The sequence below is a fragment of the Nanorana parkeri genome, unplaced genomic scaffold (genome assembly GCF_000935625.1).
Source record: "Nanorana parkeri isolate BGI_ZX_2015 unplaced genomic scaffold, ASM93562v1 scaffold462, whole genome shotgun sequence".
NCBI classification, from domain to species: Eukaryota; Metazoa; Chordata; class Amphibia; order Anura; family Dicroglossidae; genus Nanorana; species Nanorana parkeri.
The window spans coordinates 181,581-196,862 of NW_017306730.1; the positions used below are offsets into that span (position 1 = coordinate 181,581).

General features: G+C 38.9%; 1 protein-coding gene across 1 annotated transcript in view; it reads left to right on the forward strand.

Moving 5' to 3' along the window:
* The first annotated feature begins 12 nt into the window (after window positions 1–12).
* LOC108790295 (SMC5-SMC6 complex localization factor protein 1-like) overlaps window positions 13–15,282 on the forward strand; it is an 18,436-nt gene continuing 3,166 nt past the window's right edge. Inside the window, exons 1-4 of the mRNA XM_018560520.1 lie at window positions 13–20; window positions 3,889–3,971; window positions 10,529–10,621; window positions 10,922–11,104. Of these exons, the coding sequence (XP_018416022.1) occupies window positions 13–20; window positions 3,889–3,971; window positions 10,529–10,621; window positions 10,922–11,104 (367 nt within the window). The remainder of the gene's footprint in view (window positions 21–3,888; window positions 3,972–10,528; window positions 10,622–10,921; window positions 11,105–15,282) is intronic.

The following is a 15,282-nucleotide window of genomic DNA, read 5'->3' on the forward strand; positions in this document are numbered from 1 at the left end:
GGGGACCTGGAAATGGTCAAGTAAGATCATCCAACTTTTCTACACCAATACATTTATATGCATATTCTACAATAAACAGTGGGGTGGGGGGATTTATCAAAACTGGAGTAGACAAAAACTGGAGATGTGCATTGCAACCAATCCGCTTCTCTCTTCAGTTTGTTCAGTTAAGATTTGAAAATGAAAGAGAGATGCTGAATGATTGCTGTGCACAGCTGCTCCAGTTTTTGTTTGCTCCAGTTTTGATAAATCCCCCTCACTGTGTTTTCCTAGAGCTATGATGGAATAAGTTAAAAGTTAAATAAAACAACAAGAATCCCACTAATTGGCATGTCACCCAGAGAAACACATTGTACCAAGAGAGAATACAAATTCTTCGTCTGCATAGAGATAATATAGGTCCTTCTTCCAACAAGGGAATATACAGTAAGTCTTTATCTATGGGTTGGTGATTTATCTCCATGTGGAAGAAGGACTTCAAGAATTCTCTCGGTGTAAGCCATAAGAATTGTTCTGAGTATATGTACATGTAACCGAGAACTAGTTGATGTTCTGTGTTTGAAGGGGCATACATGATGATTACAATGTTTCAGTTAACCAAACAATAGTTCAATAGTTGTGCTCTAACCTGTAACATAGATCACATTAGGGAGAAGGATGAATGCTACCAATTTTTGTCATTTTTATGTTCACCGTGGCCTTATGAGCCACCAACACTCCATTTCTTTAAAGAAGTCTCACTGTGCATCAACACTATCCCCAGGCAAAAAAATGCATGTAGCAATATACGCCACTGTAGCAATGCATCCAGTCTCTCTAGCGTGCCTCATTGCTGAGATTCCACCACCAATTTCCAACTATGTATCTGGCATGGAGAATATTTATTTCATTCTGGACTGAATGTGCTTGTCTCAGGAACCACACACTTCCCCAATACCAACACTGTCAATCATAGTTAGGTGTGCAGGGGAAAGGGGGGGGGGGGGTCAGTTCCTCTGTTCTACCTCATCTGTCTCTTTATTGGTTGTTTGGATGCAGGTGGTCCCTGCTGCACAGTGTCCTTGGTTGCTGGGACACAGAAGGCTGTCTGCACTATACAAACCAATGGCACTGTGCAATTGCTTGTATTAATAGACAGCCAATTAATGAGCACACTGTGTACTCTCATACCTATTTGCAGCAGAATTATTTTTACCCAATCAATAGGGAGGAGGCTGCTCCACCCCACCTATTTTGTTTATTGTTCTTCTTTCCAGTTAGCAGTGTTGCTTCTGAAGTTCACCCATGCATTCCTATTAATATATATTAGGGATGCACCGATACTAGTATCGGTGCCGACACAGAGTATTTGGGCGAGTACTCATACTCGCACAAATGCTCCGATACTTACCTCCGATACTGGAACTTCCAGTCAGAGGGAGATCTCCATCTGATCGGGAGTGCTGAGAGAGCATGACCCACCTCCCGGCTTCCTGATTGGCTAGAAAACCGGCTTCACGTGTTGCTAAGCAGCCTGGCTTCCTGACCCATCAGGAAGCTGGACGGTACCTCATGACTCGCTTCGGTCAGAAAGCCAGGCAGCCACTGAAGCCGGAGTTCTTTTGCCAGAACACCGGCTTCACAGGCAATTAGGAAGCCAGGCAACGGGTCATGATCCGGCACCTGTACTCGGTATCGGTGAGTACCGGGGAAAAAAATGATCTGTACTCGATACCAATAAACCGGTATCGGTGCATCCGTAATATATAGTGCTATGTATGTAGATGCTGTCAGGCAGCTGCCCGTGCTATAGAAAACGATGGGTTCTGGGTCTCTGGAGAAACAGCAATTCTTTGTGTGAACATATGGGTCCATAACTGGTCAATAATGCTTCATATGGCTACCTTTCTTTAGTTTTTCTGCATTCTTTTCTAGGTTGAAATTGGATTGATTTACTAAAGGCAAACAGGCTTTCCCCTTTGCAAAATAATTTTCCCTTAGCTTAGTGTATGTGGTGACAGTTTACTTGGCAAAGAATACACAATCGCATGCAAAGAAAATGTAATTGCAAAAAAAATTACTTTTTGCTTGTGCATGAAATCAGAAGAGCTTCACCTCATTCACTAAGCTAAGGGGAAATTCTCTTGAAAAGTGAACAGTCTATTTGCCTATAGTAAATCATACCCATGTGCTAAATGTGAGGAGCCTCCACACAAACATTATACAGTTTATTTCCAGAAGGTAAAGGTCATTTACTCCGTCAGTTGTGTTAAAATACCTTAGTGAGTATGTTTAGGAAGTGTTTGGGCTACATAGAGGTTCACTGGGAAAGAGAAAAGTGTTTTAACGTTTCAATAAGTAGGTTTTTTTATTTTATTTATGAGTATCCCTCACATCGTTACCTTCTACAATGAAGCTGTTAGAGAAATGAGCCTTTATCAGGAAGACTGAGCTAAACTATTTGACTAGATGTTTTTATATTCTCAGTTCTGAGTATCTTTGTCAGGTGCTCTCCTAACCAGTTCTTTTCAGCACAGCTGATTTCTCTGCTCTCCTTCCTGAGAAAGGGTCACGAATTTAATGCTTTGGGAACGTTACCAAAATGTATGTATTATTGCTATTTATATAGTGCTGACCATTTATGCAGCGCTTTACATACTGCACATTCACATCAGTCTATACCCTCAAGGAGCTAACAATCTAAGGTCCCTATGTCACATGCATACATACACAGACACACACTACGGCTGATTTAAGGTGCCCATACACCTGCCGATTATTGCACGATAATCGCGTCTGATCCCGCGATCGTACGATAATCGTAAGGTGTATGGGCAGCGTGCGACCGCATCCACTGTACGGTCGCACGACTTTCGTACGATTTTCGGCGGGTTGGTAGCGTGCTCTGAAGACGAAAGCCGCACAGACCGGTGTGCGCAAGCGTACACTGCCCGCTCAGCATTGCAATCATCGGCAAGCCCTCCCCTCAGCAGGGGGGGGGCTTGCGATAATCGCAAGTACGATCTGCCTGTCCAAGATGGGCAGGCCGTACGAAATTTTAATGATCTTACAACCATCGCACAACGAAAGTCGTGCGATGGTTGTAAGGTGTATGGCCAGCTGTAGACAGAAGTCAATCAACCTACCAGCATGTCTTTGGAGTTGAACATTTTCAAAGGGAACATATTTGATGGTAAGACAGAATGTAGTTACATATTCTTTACTTTTTAAAGATAACGGATCTTGAGTAATAATATTTACTTCAAAATAACTGGTGTTTTTTTAAACTTGTGACTTGTGTGGCACATAGGGCTGCAACCAACTAATTGATAATGAGATTAGTTGTCAACTATTTTCATTATCAATTAGTTGGTTAGATCACCTAGCTTTCTCCTCCACGTTGGGAGGAGGCCACAGCAAGTATTGGGCGGATGCAATAGCAAGCCTGCTATTGCAATTTGAAATGGCCAATAGTAGGCTGGCTATTGCACCAGCCCACTACCTTCTGTATTTACATTCAGCTGCCGTCTGCGGAATCTTGCCACTGGCAGCTGTCATTCCCTGGCTACAAATTCTGCTACGGGAGGTGCGTTGCAGTGCCATTCATTTCAATGACAGCCCAAACGCGCCTCCAAAAAATTGTGCAATCAGTTTTATTATGAAGTAAACTTTGTAACACTACATTTGTGTATTTCATTTTAAATTACATTTTTTATATCCCATTAATCAAAAAAATAATCGACCAACTAATCGATTATGAAAATAATCAGAAGTTCCACAGCTTTGCATTGAAATAAATATAAAATAATTTTATGCATACATGTTTAAAAAATTCATTTTTTTCATCTTTGCAATTTATTTTAAGTCTTTGCAATTTATTTTAAGTCAACTTTTTTTGGGTTTGAATAGGATTGCTTCAAAGTTGAGAAAAAGGGCACAAGGAAGTGCTGGTCCTACAGTACCACAAGTAAACAACTGCCAAAACAGAAAAGGTAGATGCAATTTCTATATATGAATCCTGTTATGGTTTTACATGTCAAGGCATTTTTATTTGTCCCATTAACCTGTAGTAGATTTTAAAGTTCACTTCACACAAATAAACACTCCACCCTCCCTAGCTCCCTATGGCAAGCACTAACCTCTCTTTCACTGTGGCGGCCTCCTCCAGTGTTTACTTGAGCCCAAAATCTTTACCCGTCACAGTAATTCCCCAAGAAATTGAATTCAAGTCCGTGGGAGGTTACTGCACAGATGCGGCCTACACAGGAGAATATTCTGGGGCTGTGGATGTTAATATCGAGAGAAAGAAGCAAGTGGGTGGGGGTGTTCTTTGTTAGAAGGTAGGGGGGCGGGGCATCTTGTTTTTGTTTTTTGTAAAGTGAACTTGTTCCTTTAAATTAAACATTTATTTTTAAACTTCATGTTATAAGTATGTTACCCCTTGTCCAAGGCCCAGAGGTGTTCCTCTCAGTATTTCTACTGAATCAGCCCACAAAATACCAGCATCCAGGAAGTAGGTGAAGTGTACAAATTATATTCTTTTGTTTTTAATAATCTCATATGTTTTTAAAAATCGGGGGAAAATCAAGTCAGTTTTTGCAATATCGATTTCTTTAGCCATTAACAGCATAATTTCTGTACAATTTGTGATTTGACCATACATCTGTTCTGCTATTGGTGTAGCTGTCATCTGATTTTGTAGTATAATTCTGTCTGCCTGTTTCAGACCTAGACATTTTGTGAACAAAGGCTGGGTCTCGTTAGTTTGCACAAATTTCAGCATATGGACTGTTTTACTCCAGGCACTGAGCCCAGACTGCATCACCCTTGGCTTCATTTAAAACTGTATTTAAGCCCAAATATTTCACAATGCAGTCCTGTTATATTTGCCTCATCCCCCCACACAAGTTAGTCAAGAAAGTACTGCAGTACTTGTTCCAAATTAGTAAGTAGGTTTTAGATTCTTTAACAAATCTCTTTACAAGATATTAAGTAATGTCACAGATGCAATACACACATTTAAGACAGTGTACAAGAGAGAGGTTCTGTAATGCATACAAGTAATGATATACATATATTTAAACTCCCTCCCTTACTTTTAGCACATTTTGTGCTGCTACAACATTCATTTTTTACCATTTTATTTACACAACATACTAAACAAAATAGGCGCAAAATATAATTTTTTTATTGTGACACAAATGTTAACAAAATAGCGGACATTTGACGTTTTCACATGTTAAATATGAGATTGATACACACCAATACAATATCATAGAAGTTTATTCTGCTTGACCATAAAATCTAACCTGGCAAAAACTGTTCAAACCTCTTATATATATCTCAAAGTAATATAAACAGTGAGGGTCAGAGAAGTGGAATGTGACTTCATTAAGACAGTCTTGTATTAACCAGCAGAGGCATTACTTTGTAAAAGCTTCTTTGACAGTGATTACAACTCAGTCTTTTGGTTTAAGATTCTACCAGCATTGTTCCTCCTTAAGGCAAAATTGCTTCAGCTCTATCTGGTTGAATTGGAGCTGTTGGTAAACAGTAGTTTTTTTGTTGTGCCAGAAATTCTTTAACTTTTGGGCTTTGGGCCATTTCAGTATCATTTCAGCCATGTTTAGGATCACCGTCCTTCTAGTAGGTGTTCCTTGCAGACTGAAATATTTTGTTTGGGATTGCCTTGTATCGGACTCCATCCATCCTGACCTCAGTACTTCGCTACATAGTTCTTAGTCCATATCAGTGAAAAGCATTTCCACATCATGATTCTATGAATGTCATGCTTTATCATGTGGATTGTCCTCTCAGATTCATGAGAATTGCTGCCTATTTACCACACACACACAATTTTGGATTAAGGGTGAATAATTCAGATTTAGCTCTATTAGAACCCATTTCCCACGTTTGCTAAGGCTACCATTTTACAAAATCCACTGGATATGTTTTTTAAAAAAAATCTCATCTTTGTAGAGTGTATGGGTAAGAAAACCCCTATGGACAGTTTTTCCCATCCGGGCTGTGGATCTCTACATCTCCTCCAGTACTTTGTTTGTTTGTTTGTTTTTTTTTAATAATGGCGTGGTCTTTATGATGCTGCTTGTTTACTTTTTTCTCTATCTAACTCTGCCCCCCCCCCCCCCCCAGACACTGGTGAATTTATTTTGAGAACATGTGACACTTAAATGTAGTTTAAGAACTCATTTAGAAATCGCACTGTAAAACTGTTGAATACTTATGCAGTAATTATGCCTAAAAAAGATTTATTGGTAATTTGGAAAACGATTTCTTTTCTATTTGGACATTATATACTGTTTTATTTTGAACATTGATATAAAATCCCAGTTATATGCTTTTTTATTACAGGTTATAACACTACAAATTTATGTAGTAGTTGTGGCAGTGTTACAGTAGGATTTAACAATGCAATCCTGTCATTAAGAGTTAATTTTTTTCCTAAATATGTATTCACTATTTACCCACACTATGTGTGCCGCTTAGACAGGACTGAGTACACCATTAACATTATGCAAAAGTGCATGTTGTCTCAGTACTGTAGATGTACAGACACATGCAGTTGGCAGATTAATATGAAAGCTGATTAACTTTTCAACATGTTTTTGGATTGAGGGAAGAAACCAGAGCAGAGGAAACCCACACAAATAAAAACTTTTGTTTGCAGTAATTTGCCAAAAATAAGTAATATATAATTCTGCCTACTTGTAAAAATGGGATTTTGGCATAACATGGTGGGCATGGCAAACAGAAATTCATTCTGATTTTCTGGTTTGGCTGAACTGATTAATCTGGGACAAAATGTTAAATTGTGACAGGCTGGCAGTGTGACTCGGAATACTTGATACACATTTAATTCACATTGGCTGGTGCTTTAGTAATGAAAAGAATATTGATATCTCAATGTCTCCCATGATTATTTACTTCTAGTAAATAAAGTGCTTGCAGGTATTAGTTGGAAGGTTGTGTTTTGTGTTGCTTTCCATGTTTTCACAATGCCCTTCAACATGAATATATCAAATCAAAACTATTTGTAATCAGAGTGTATACAGTGAGGAAAATAATTATTTGATCTCCTGCAGAATTTGTAAGTTTGCCCACTTACCAAGAAATACAAGGTCTATCATTTTTATCATAGGTGTATTTTAAATGATAGAGACAGAATATCAACCAAAAATCCAGAAAAAACAATGAAACAAATGTTATAAATTGAGTTGCAGTTCATTGAGTAAAATAAGTATTTGATCCCCAAGCAAAACATGACTTGGTACTTGGTGGAGAAACCCTTGTTGGCCAGCACAGAGGTAAGACGTTTCTTGTAGTTGGTTACCAGGTTTGCACACATCTCAGGAGGGATTTTGGTCCACTCTTCTTTACAGATCTTCTCTAAATCCTTTAAGGTTTCTTGCCTGTCGCTTGGCAAATCGAAGTTTCAGCTCCCTCCATAAATTGTCTATAGGATTAAGGTCTGGAGACAGCTAGGCCACTCCATGACCTTAATGTGCTTCTTCTTGAGCCACTGCTTTGTTGCCTTGGCGGTATGTTTTAGGTCATTGTCATGCTTAAAGACCCATCCACGACCCATCTTCAGTGTTCTGGCTGAGGGAAGGAGGTTCCCAAAGCATAATGTTTTCACCTCCGTGCTTGACTGTAAGGATGATGTTCGTAGGGTCATAGTCATCATTTTTCTTCCTCCATACACGGCGAGTCAAGTTAATGTCAAAGAGCTTAATTTCGGTCTCATCTGACCACATCACTTTCTCCCAATCCTTCTCTGAATCATTTAGATGCTCATTGGCAAACTTCAGACGGGCCTGTACATGTGCCTTCTTGAGGAGGGAAGCCTTGCGGGTGCTGCAGGATCTCAATCCATTGCGGTGTATTGTGTTACCAATGGTTTGTTTGGTGACTGTGGTCCCATCTGACGTGAGATCATTCACAAGCTCCTCCTGTGTAGTTCTGGGCTGATCCCTCACTTTTCTCATGATCATCCTTACCCAATGAGGCAAAATCCTGCATGGAGCTCCAGACCGAGGGCAATTGATGGTTATTTTGTATTCCTTCCATTTACGAATAATCACTCCAACAGTTGTTTCCTTGTCACCAAGCTTCTTGCTGATTGTCTTGTAACCCATTTCAGCCTTGTCCAGGTTTACAATCTTGTCCCTAACATCCTTTGACAGCTCTTTGGTCTTACCCATGGTGATGAGGTTTGAATGGAAGAAAGAGATTGTGTGGACAGGTGTCTTTTATATACATAACGAGTTGTCGTTAGGAGCACCTTCTTAAACTGACAGGACTAATCTGTGTACCACATAGCCAGTCTTTGGGAGCCAGATTATTGTTGGTTGGTAGGGAATGAAATACTTATTTTACTCACTGAACTGCAACTCAATGTATAACATTTGTTTTTTCTGGATTTTTGGTTGATATTCTGTCTCTATCATTTAAAATGCACTTATGATAGAAATTATAGACCTTTCATTTCTGTGTAAGTGGGCAAACTTACAAAATCTGCAGGGTATCAAATCATTATTTTCCTCACTGTATATGGTAAATAGTATGATTAGTCTTCCGCTTGTATTTGCGGGTCAGACTATAAATGATTTCTTTTTTGTAAATGACCCACACTTTGTACTGCAAAAGCTTATTGAGCAGAATGGCTCTGAACATGCTGTTTCTAGCAAAGCACTCACTTTGCTGCATCATAGCGAACAGTGTCATAGATGCAGCATTTAAATGATCTGATGCGCCGGAACTTTTTAACTTCAGTGGCTGTCCCAGAATTTTTATCTGTGGAAATGTTTTTATGTATTGAGGGTTTTTTTTGTTCAGTAAAATAAATTGTAAAGATCAACTGCAGGTCACTAGTTAATTCAGTTGGTAAACTGCTGAAGCATTTTATGAACTATTGCAACAGGACTGAAAACAAAAAGTCCACTGCTCCACTCCATTTCTATAGAGTCATGGAAGGAAGGGCTTTATGATTAAGAACTACACGCCAAGGCATTCAACTATCACTGCTAATATCTGCCATTAGTTTTGAATGAATCCTGCACTGTTTGGATGTTGCTGAGCAGACCTTTTCTCTACCTGATTTGAGTATTTCCAGCTGGGCAAAGCTGTTAGGCATAATGTGGATGTTGCCTGGGTTGAGCAGTGATATATGCTTGCGGCAAACTTCCACATATACTCCGTTACATCACGGCATCCATGTTTCATGGTGGAGGGATAATCAGGTGCCTGCCTCTGGAGCGTGGCATGGCTGCTAAGTCCACAAAGCCAATTCAGCTGCACATGGATGACGTCACTTGCATAAAATAAAGTGAATTCAGCCTCTACATGTGCTGCTCAGTTCCAGCCCGCCCTCAGTCTTTTGTGTTAGCTGTGATTGGTCACTATGGGCAGAAAAGAAAATTGACTTTTGTTACTATGACTTTTGTTTTACTTTTTTTTTTTTATAAAAAGGTCCCATATGTCAGTCAACATGAGTCAAAGTGGGGAATTAGGGTGTTGCTTTAGCAATATAATTTTCACCATAAAGGGAAGGGGATGTAACTATATAATGCTTTCAAAGAAGACCTATAATTAAATAACACCCCATTCTCTTTTCCACCCACTTTTAAATCTCTAAAATATTTGTTTTGTGAAAAAGGCTTCTCCAAGCTGCCACTACAACTGGTCACATAGTCCAACTCCTTTGGCATCAATATATGCTTTTTTATACTCAAGGAAGAGACCTGATTGGTCACATTGTACAAGTCTGTAATTGTACTTTTTATCCTTAATTGTAGTGTAACCTTTGTACATTTTGTATAAATTACTGTACATCAGTCAAGATAAAGTCAGCACACAACTGTTAAGGTCCATATATAGTGTAGACCAGGGGTGGCAAACTCAAATTCATCGGGGGCCGCATCAGCAGTATGGTTATTTAGATGATGTCTCCGCTCAGCACATTATTCTCTCAGTGTCTCTGTAGTCAAGGCAGCTTACCGAGGAGCAGCAAACCATCTGCTAAAGGATTTGAAATTGTGAATTATCCTTTACTGTGCAGAGGCACTCGTGCTTGGCCAGGAACATTCATTTGAATTAAGCTATAAATGCAGTGTAAAAGGACGACTCGTGTAATGGAGGTTCATGAATAATTTTAAGGGAAGGGCAACTGCACACTCTAAACTTTTATTGCCTGAAAACCGAGTGTTTTTGGAGTTCACTGTTCATTTTGCGTTTTTATTGTAAGCCATAGAAGCTTTAAAAGTGAAAGGAGGGGGATTAGGCGAGATAATTCTCCGGCTAGGGATAGGGCAGAATAGTCTGACTGCTCTCTTTGCAATACACTGCTAGGTTTGTGTAAAGTTTTCTTTTATTCCCAAGCTGAGTTTAGACGATTGTTCTCTTTCTCTGTAAATGCAGTTTGTGGTATTAGTAAAATCTTGGTGCCCAGCTTGACAGGATAACTTCCAAGCACCCTGCTGCTAATTCTTACATTGCCTAAATATTTTTTTTTCTCAATTTTCTTTGGTAGGAGAAAATGTCCTCCATAGAATTTGCAGAAGCAACAATGTCAAAAAGCTGACTGATCATCTCAGCCTTCCTGGGGTCAAAATAAATGTGCAAGGTGAGTTTTGGGGTGGTTTTTTTTATGTTTATCTTTATTGCTACATGCAGTTTTCATTAAGAACATTTATGTAGTGATTGAGGTTGGCAGAACTCAGTTTTTTAAGCCAGATCCATTTGTTCCAAAATTGACTGACAATATTGATTTTTTTTTTTAGCTCTTTCCCTGCATCATGCTTATAAGTCTTTAACACAGATACAGCACACAGTGAAGCTCTGCCAAGTTTTTTATTTTTTACTGTGGGATGTGTACAGTGTTCTAGCTGGATTTTCTTTTAATTGTTGCTGATTTATAACTCAGACAATGCTGGCTGGACGCCTTTGCATGAAGCTTGTAACCATGGCAGCACAGAATGTGTCCGTGAAATTTTGCAGCGCTGCCCAGAAGTAGACCTGCTCAGTCATGTGGATGGTGTGACTCCTTTACATGATGCTCTACAAAACAGACACATTGATATTGGCAAAATGCTACTTCAGCATGGGGGTAAGCAAACTGAAACATTTTTATAACTTTGCAGCTATCTTGTATTTTTAGTTAACAAATTACTTAATCTGTTGTACTTTTGCTCTGGTGCTCACCTTAACAGTCTCCATCCGTATTAAAAAAATGTCACAGAACTTGGCCTTTTTGTTATGTTAGAAGGTGTTAAAAAATACGTACATGTTTCAAGACGTTATGTTGTAAAGGCGCAAAAGTTAATGCTGAAATAATGACATGCATGGTAAGTTTTGTAGTTTGTATATATTTATTTAAATTTAACTTGAAATGAGAAATATTTTGTATATTTGATGTTGTGGTGTTTGATTTGTTATGTTTTTTAGTAAACAGCTATCACACGGTGGATATGACTTCCTAGTTTCTGCTTCTCTTCTTTTGAAGCAGCAAGAGTAAATTGATAAATACAGACTAATAAATTAACTCGCATAGTTTAAACGGTGTGTGAAGTTGGAATAGAGTAGAAGGATGGCTATTTAAAAGTGAACATGGCCGGATTAACTACTAAAGATGTGTTGTTTTTTTTAGCTTGTACATAATATTGTTATTATGCATTTTAACCGAACATAAAATGATATATGCAGTGGGTCAAAATCACAAATAGACTTCGATATGCTACATTTTAGCACATTTAAATCACTTCTATGGGGATAATGCATGTGTTCAGCAGGCTTCTTCTGCCCTCTAAAGGCCACTTAGTGTCTTCATTGAAGAAATTAGATCTGTGTCTGTCTCTCTTGTTCCTCATCATCCCTGCACCTTGTATTTATCGAAGTGTGTTTGCCTCTCTCCTAGGTGTTTTATTTACCAACACGAGCATAGAAAGCCAATATCTGGATGCTGTGCGATCAGTCTAAGTGATGCGGCAGCCAATATTAGATTAACTTCACTTCAGCGTAGAAAACGGCTGTTTGGTAGGGACGACCTTCTCATCCTGTGGGAGGAGAGCCACTCGAACTTGCATTCATCAAGTTCTTCACACACCAATGCTGACAGTATGCAGACTCATCTTTGGCTTTGTCACAGCCTGGGGACTGGCCTGTCAAGTGATCTGACACCAACAGGCTGAGAACTGCATTAGAAATGCAAGGGCTGATTTCACTTTCCGGCTCTTCCTATATTTGTTTGGTATTGTGTATTTTAGTGCTGTGGTTATTTAGACGCAAGTTTAGGTAAAGCATTTTATAAAAAGAACAAAGATAAAAGGAAAACATTGTCTATGGACTTTCTCCTTCGCTGTGTGATGCCATTTAATATAAACTCAAACACTTGAAGATATTGGATCCCTTGTGCAGAAAGCAGTTATCCAAACAGATTCAGATGGACAAAATAACTGCTGTTTCCTCGCCTAAAATACACATAAGTGGGCCATAGAAGCTCCATTTTAATCTTTCATGCTGCACTAGAGAAATAAAAAGAGACTGTGGCAGCTAGTGCTTTTCTCTTACAAGCCTTTGTGACTCCCATATCCCATACAGGTGCTTGAAGTAGCATAAAGGTTCAAGTCTACTTTCAATTAGTGTACACTTATCCACCCATCCTACCCTTCCTGACCTAAACCGACATCCCTCCAAGCTGCTTACTTACCTGAGATGGACAGCCATGGCCCGCTCAGTTGATTACATCAGAAATCTTTCTTGCTGCTCCCTGTACCTCTGCAGTGAGCCCTCTCCCGAGTTGAGTCTGGAGACACTTAGGCGCTGGTCCCTTTAAAAGTCTATGAGCATTTACTGTGCAAGCATGACCATAGGTGAGAAATATTTTTGCCAGCTGTTTTAAAAATCAGAGCATGCTGCTGTCTTACAACCCCAATTGCAAAACAGTTGGTATGCTGTGTAAAATCTACATAACAACTGAATGCAATCATTTACAAACCTCATAAACCCATATTTTATTCACAATAGAAAAAAGAAAACATATCAAATGTTTAAACTGAGAAAATGTACCATTTTAAGAAAAAAAAAAAGTAATTTTGAAATTGATGGCAGCAACACGTCTCAAAAAAGTTGGGATAGGGCAACAAAAAGCTGGCAAAGTAAGGGGTACTAACAAGGAAGAGCTGAAAGTACATTTTGCAACTGACTAGGTTAATTGACAACAGGTCAGTAACATGATTGGGTATAAAAAGAGCAAAGACATGCTGTTAGGTTAATTGGCTCCTCTCTAAGTTGGCCCTCTGTGTATGCATGTAAGATAGGGACCTTAGATTGTAAGCTCCTTGAGGGTAGGGACTGATATGAATGTGCAACTATGTAAAGCACTGCATAAATTGTCAGCACTATATAAATACCTGTAAGAATAATAATAATAATAATAATAGAGTCTCAGAATTAAAGATGGGCAGAGGTTCACCAACCTTTGCAAAGCATCTAGAGATTGTCGAACAATTGAAAAAAAAATTGACATTCTTTTTGACAACCAAGTGCACTGCATCCTCCGGACTAAGGAGAGGGACCTTCTGGCTTGTTATCAGCACTCAACTTAAAAGCCTGCATCTGTGATAGTATGGGGGTGCATTAATATGTATGGAATGGGCAGCTTGCACATCTGAAAAGGCACAATCAATGCTGAAAGATATTTCCAGGTTTTAGAGCAGTATATGCTCCCCATCCAGACGTCTTTTTCAGGGAAGGCCTTGCATATTTCAGCAGGACAATGCAAAACCGCATACTGCATCTATGACAACAGCATGGCTTCATAGTAGATGATTCCGGGTGCTTAAACGGCCTGCCTGCAATCAAGACCTTTCACCAATTAAAAATATTGCCCTGTGTCAACTTTTTTGAGACGTGTTGCTGCCATCAATTTCAAAATTACCTTATTTTTCCCTTTAAAATGGTACATTTTCTCAGTTACATGTTTTCTATTTTCTACTGTGAATAAAATATGGGTTTATGAGATTTACAAATCATTGCATTCTATCTTTATGTGGATTTTACACCAATCCCAACTTTTTTTGGAATTGGGGTTGTATTTAGGTAAAAAAGCAAGGGGGGTGGGTGTAGTTTAGGTCAGGAGTACTAAGCATGGTGGGTAAATGTACTTTTAATTAGTGGGGTAGAAGTTGATTGAGCTACAAGGCTCTTTTTGGATTGCAGGATAAAACTGGAGCTCCAAGAGGAAATCAAGCAAATAGAGAACATTCAAAGTTCATAGAGAAATTGAACCCAAGACCCAAGTGCTCATTTCTCCAGATATTAGTGTTGGCAGACACCCGTTTCTGGTTTTGGAAGCAGCAAAGCTGGACAGCAGTGACAGGCCAAGATGTGTACACTTTTAGATGGACAATACAAATTTCACACCATACAAGGCAGAAGAAAATATTTTGACCTTGTAGGTCAACAACAAGTGGCCTTATTCAGAAATGCAGAGAGTATTTGTGATGTATATTTGACTGTAGCCTATAGCAACCAACCACATATAATCTGACTAGCACCCTAAAATATGAATGTTTTGGCTTGCTGCACATTGCACATCATCATTGCATATTGCACTGCTGTTCCCAAAAGCCCCTTAGAGTCTACATTTTCGAAACCCAGAAGGAAGGAGACAATCTTTCATGGCCACGGCTACCAAATCAGGTGCTTTGTTTATCTGAGAAGCCTACACTGAAAAATAACTGCTATACTTCTTTTCAGTTTCTTTTTTTTTTTTTCTTGTTAAGGAAACCTGTGCTCAGTTAAATTCAGAGGATGCCATTGTTGATTTCTGTTTCTATAAATGCTAGCTGCTTGGCTGTCATGCTGATTCTGTGGCTTGTATCAATCGGGGCTCTGACTGTAGTTTGAGTTCACTAGCTTCATACACCTTCACGGGCACTGAATCAGATAATAAAGTCATAGATTGTCAGACTGCCTGGATTTTCAGAGGAAGCTCAGCCTTTTTTTTTCTAATCAGGTTTACTTAAAAAAAAAAGTTGTCACAAATCCAAACAATTCAAACTGAGCACATGATAAAAAAAATGCGTAAGGAGAGGGAACTATAGTAGTAGATCAGGTGCCTTGTGCCATATTTTTATGAAGGTATATATATATTTGAAGACCACCAGTAGCTGTCTGTCTGTGTGTATATATATGTGTGTGTGTATGTATGTATGCATGTATGTATATATATATATATATGTGTATGTATGTGTGTGTGTATATATGTATGTATATATATATATA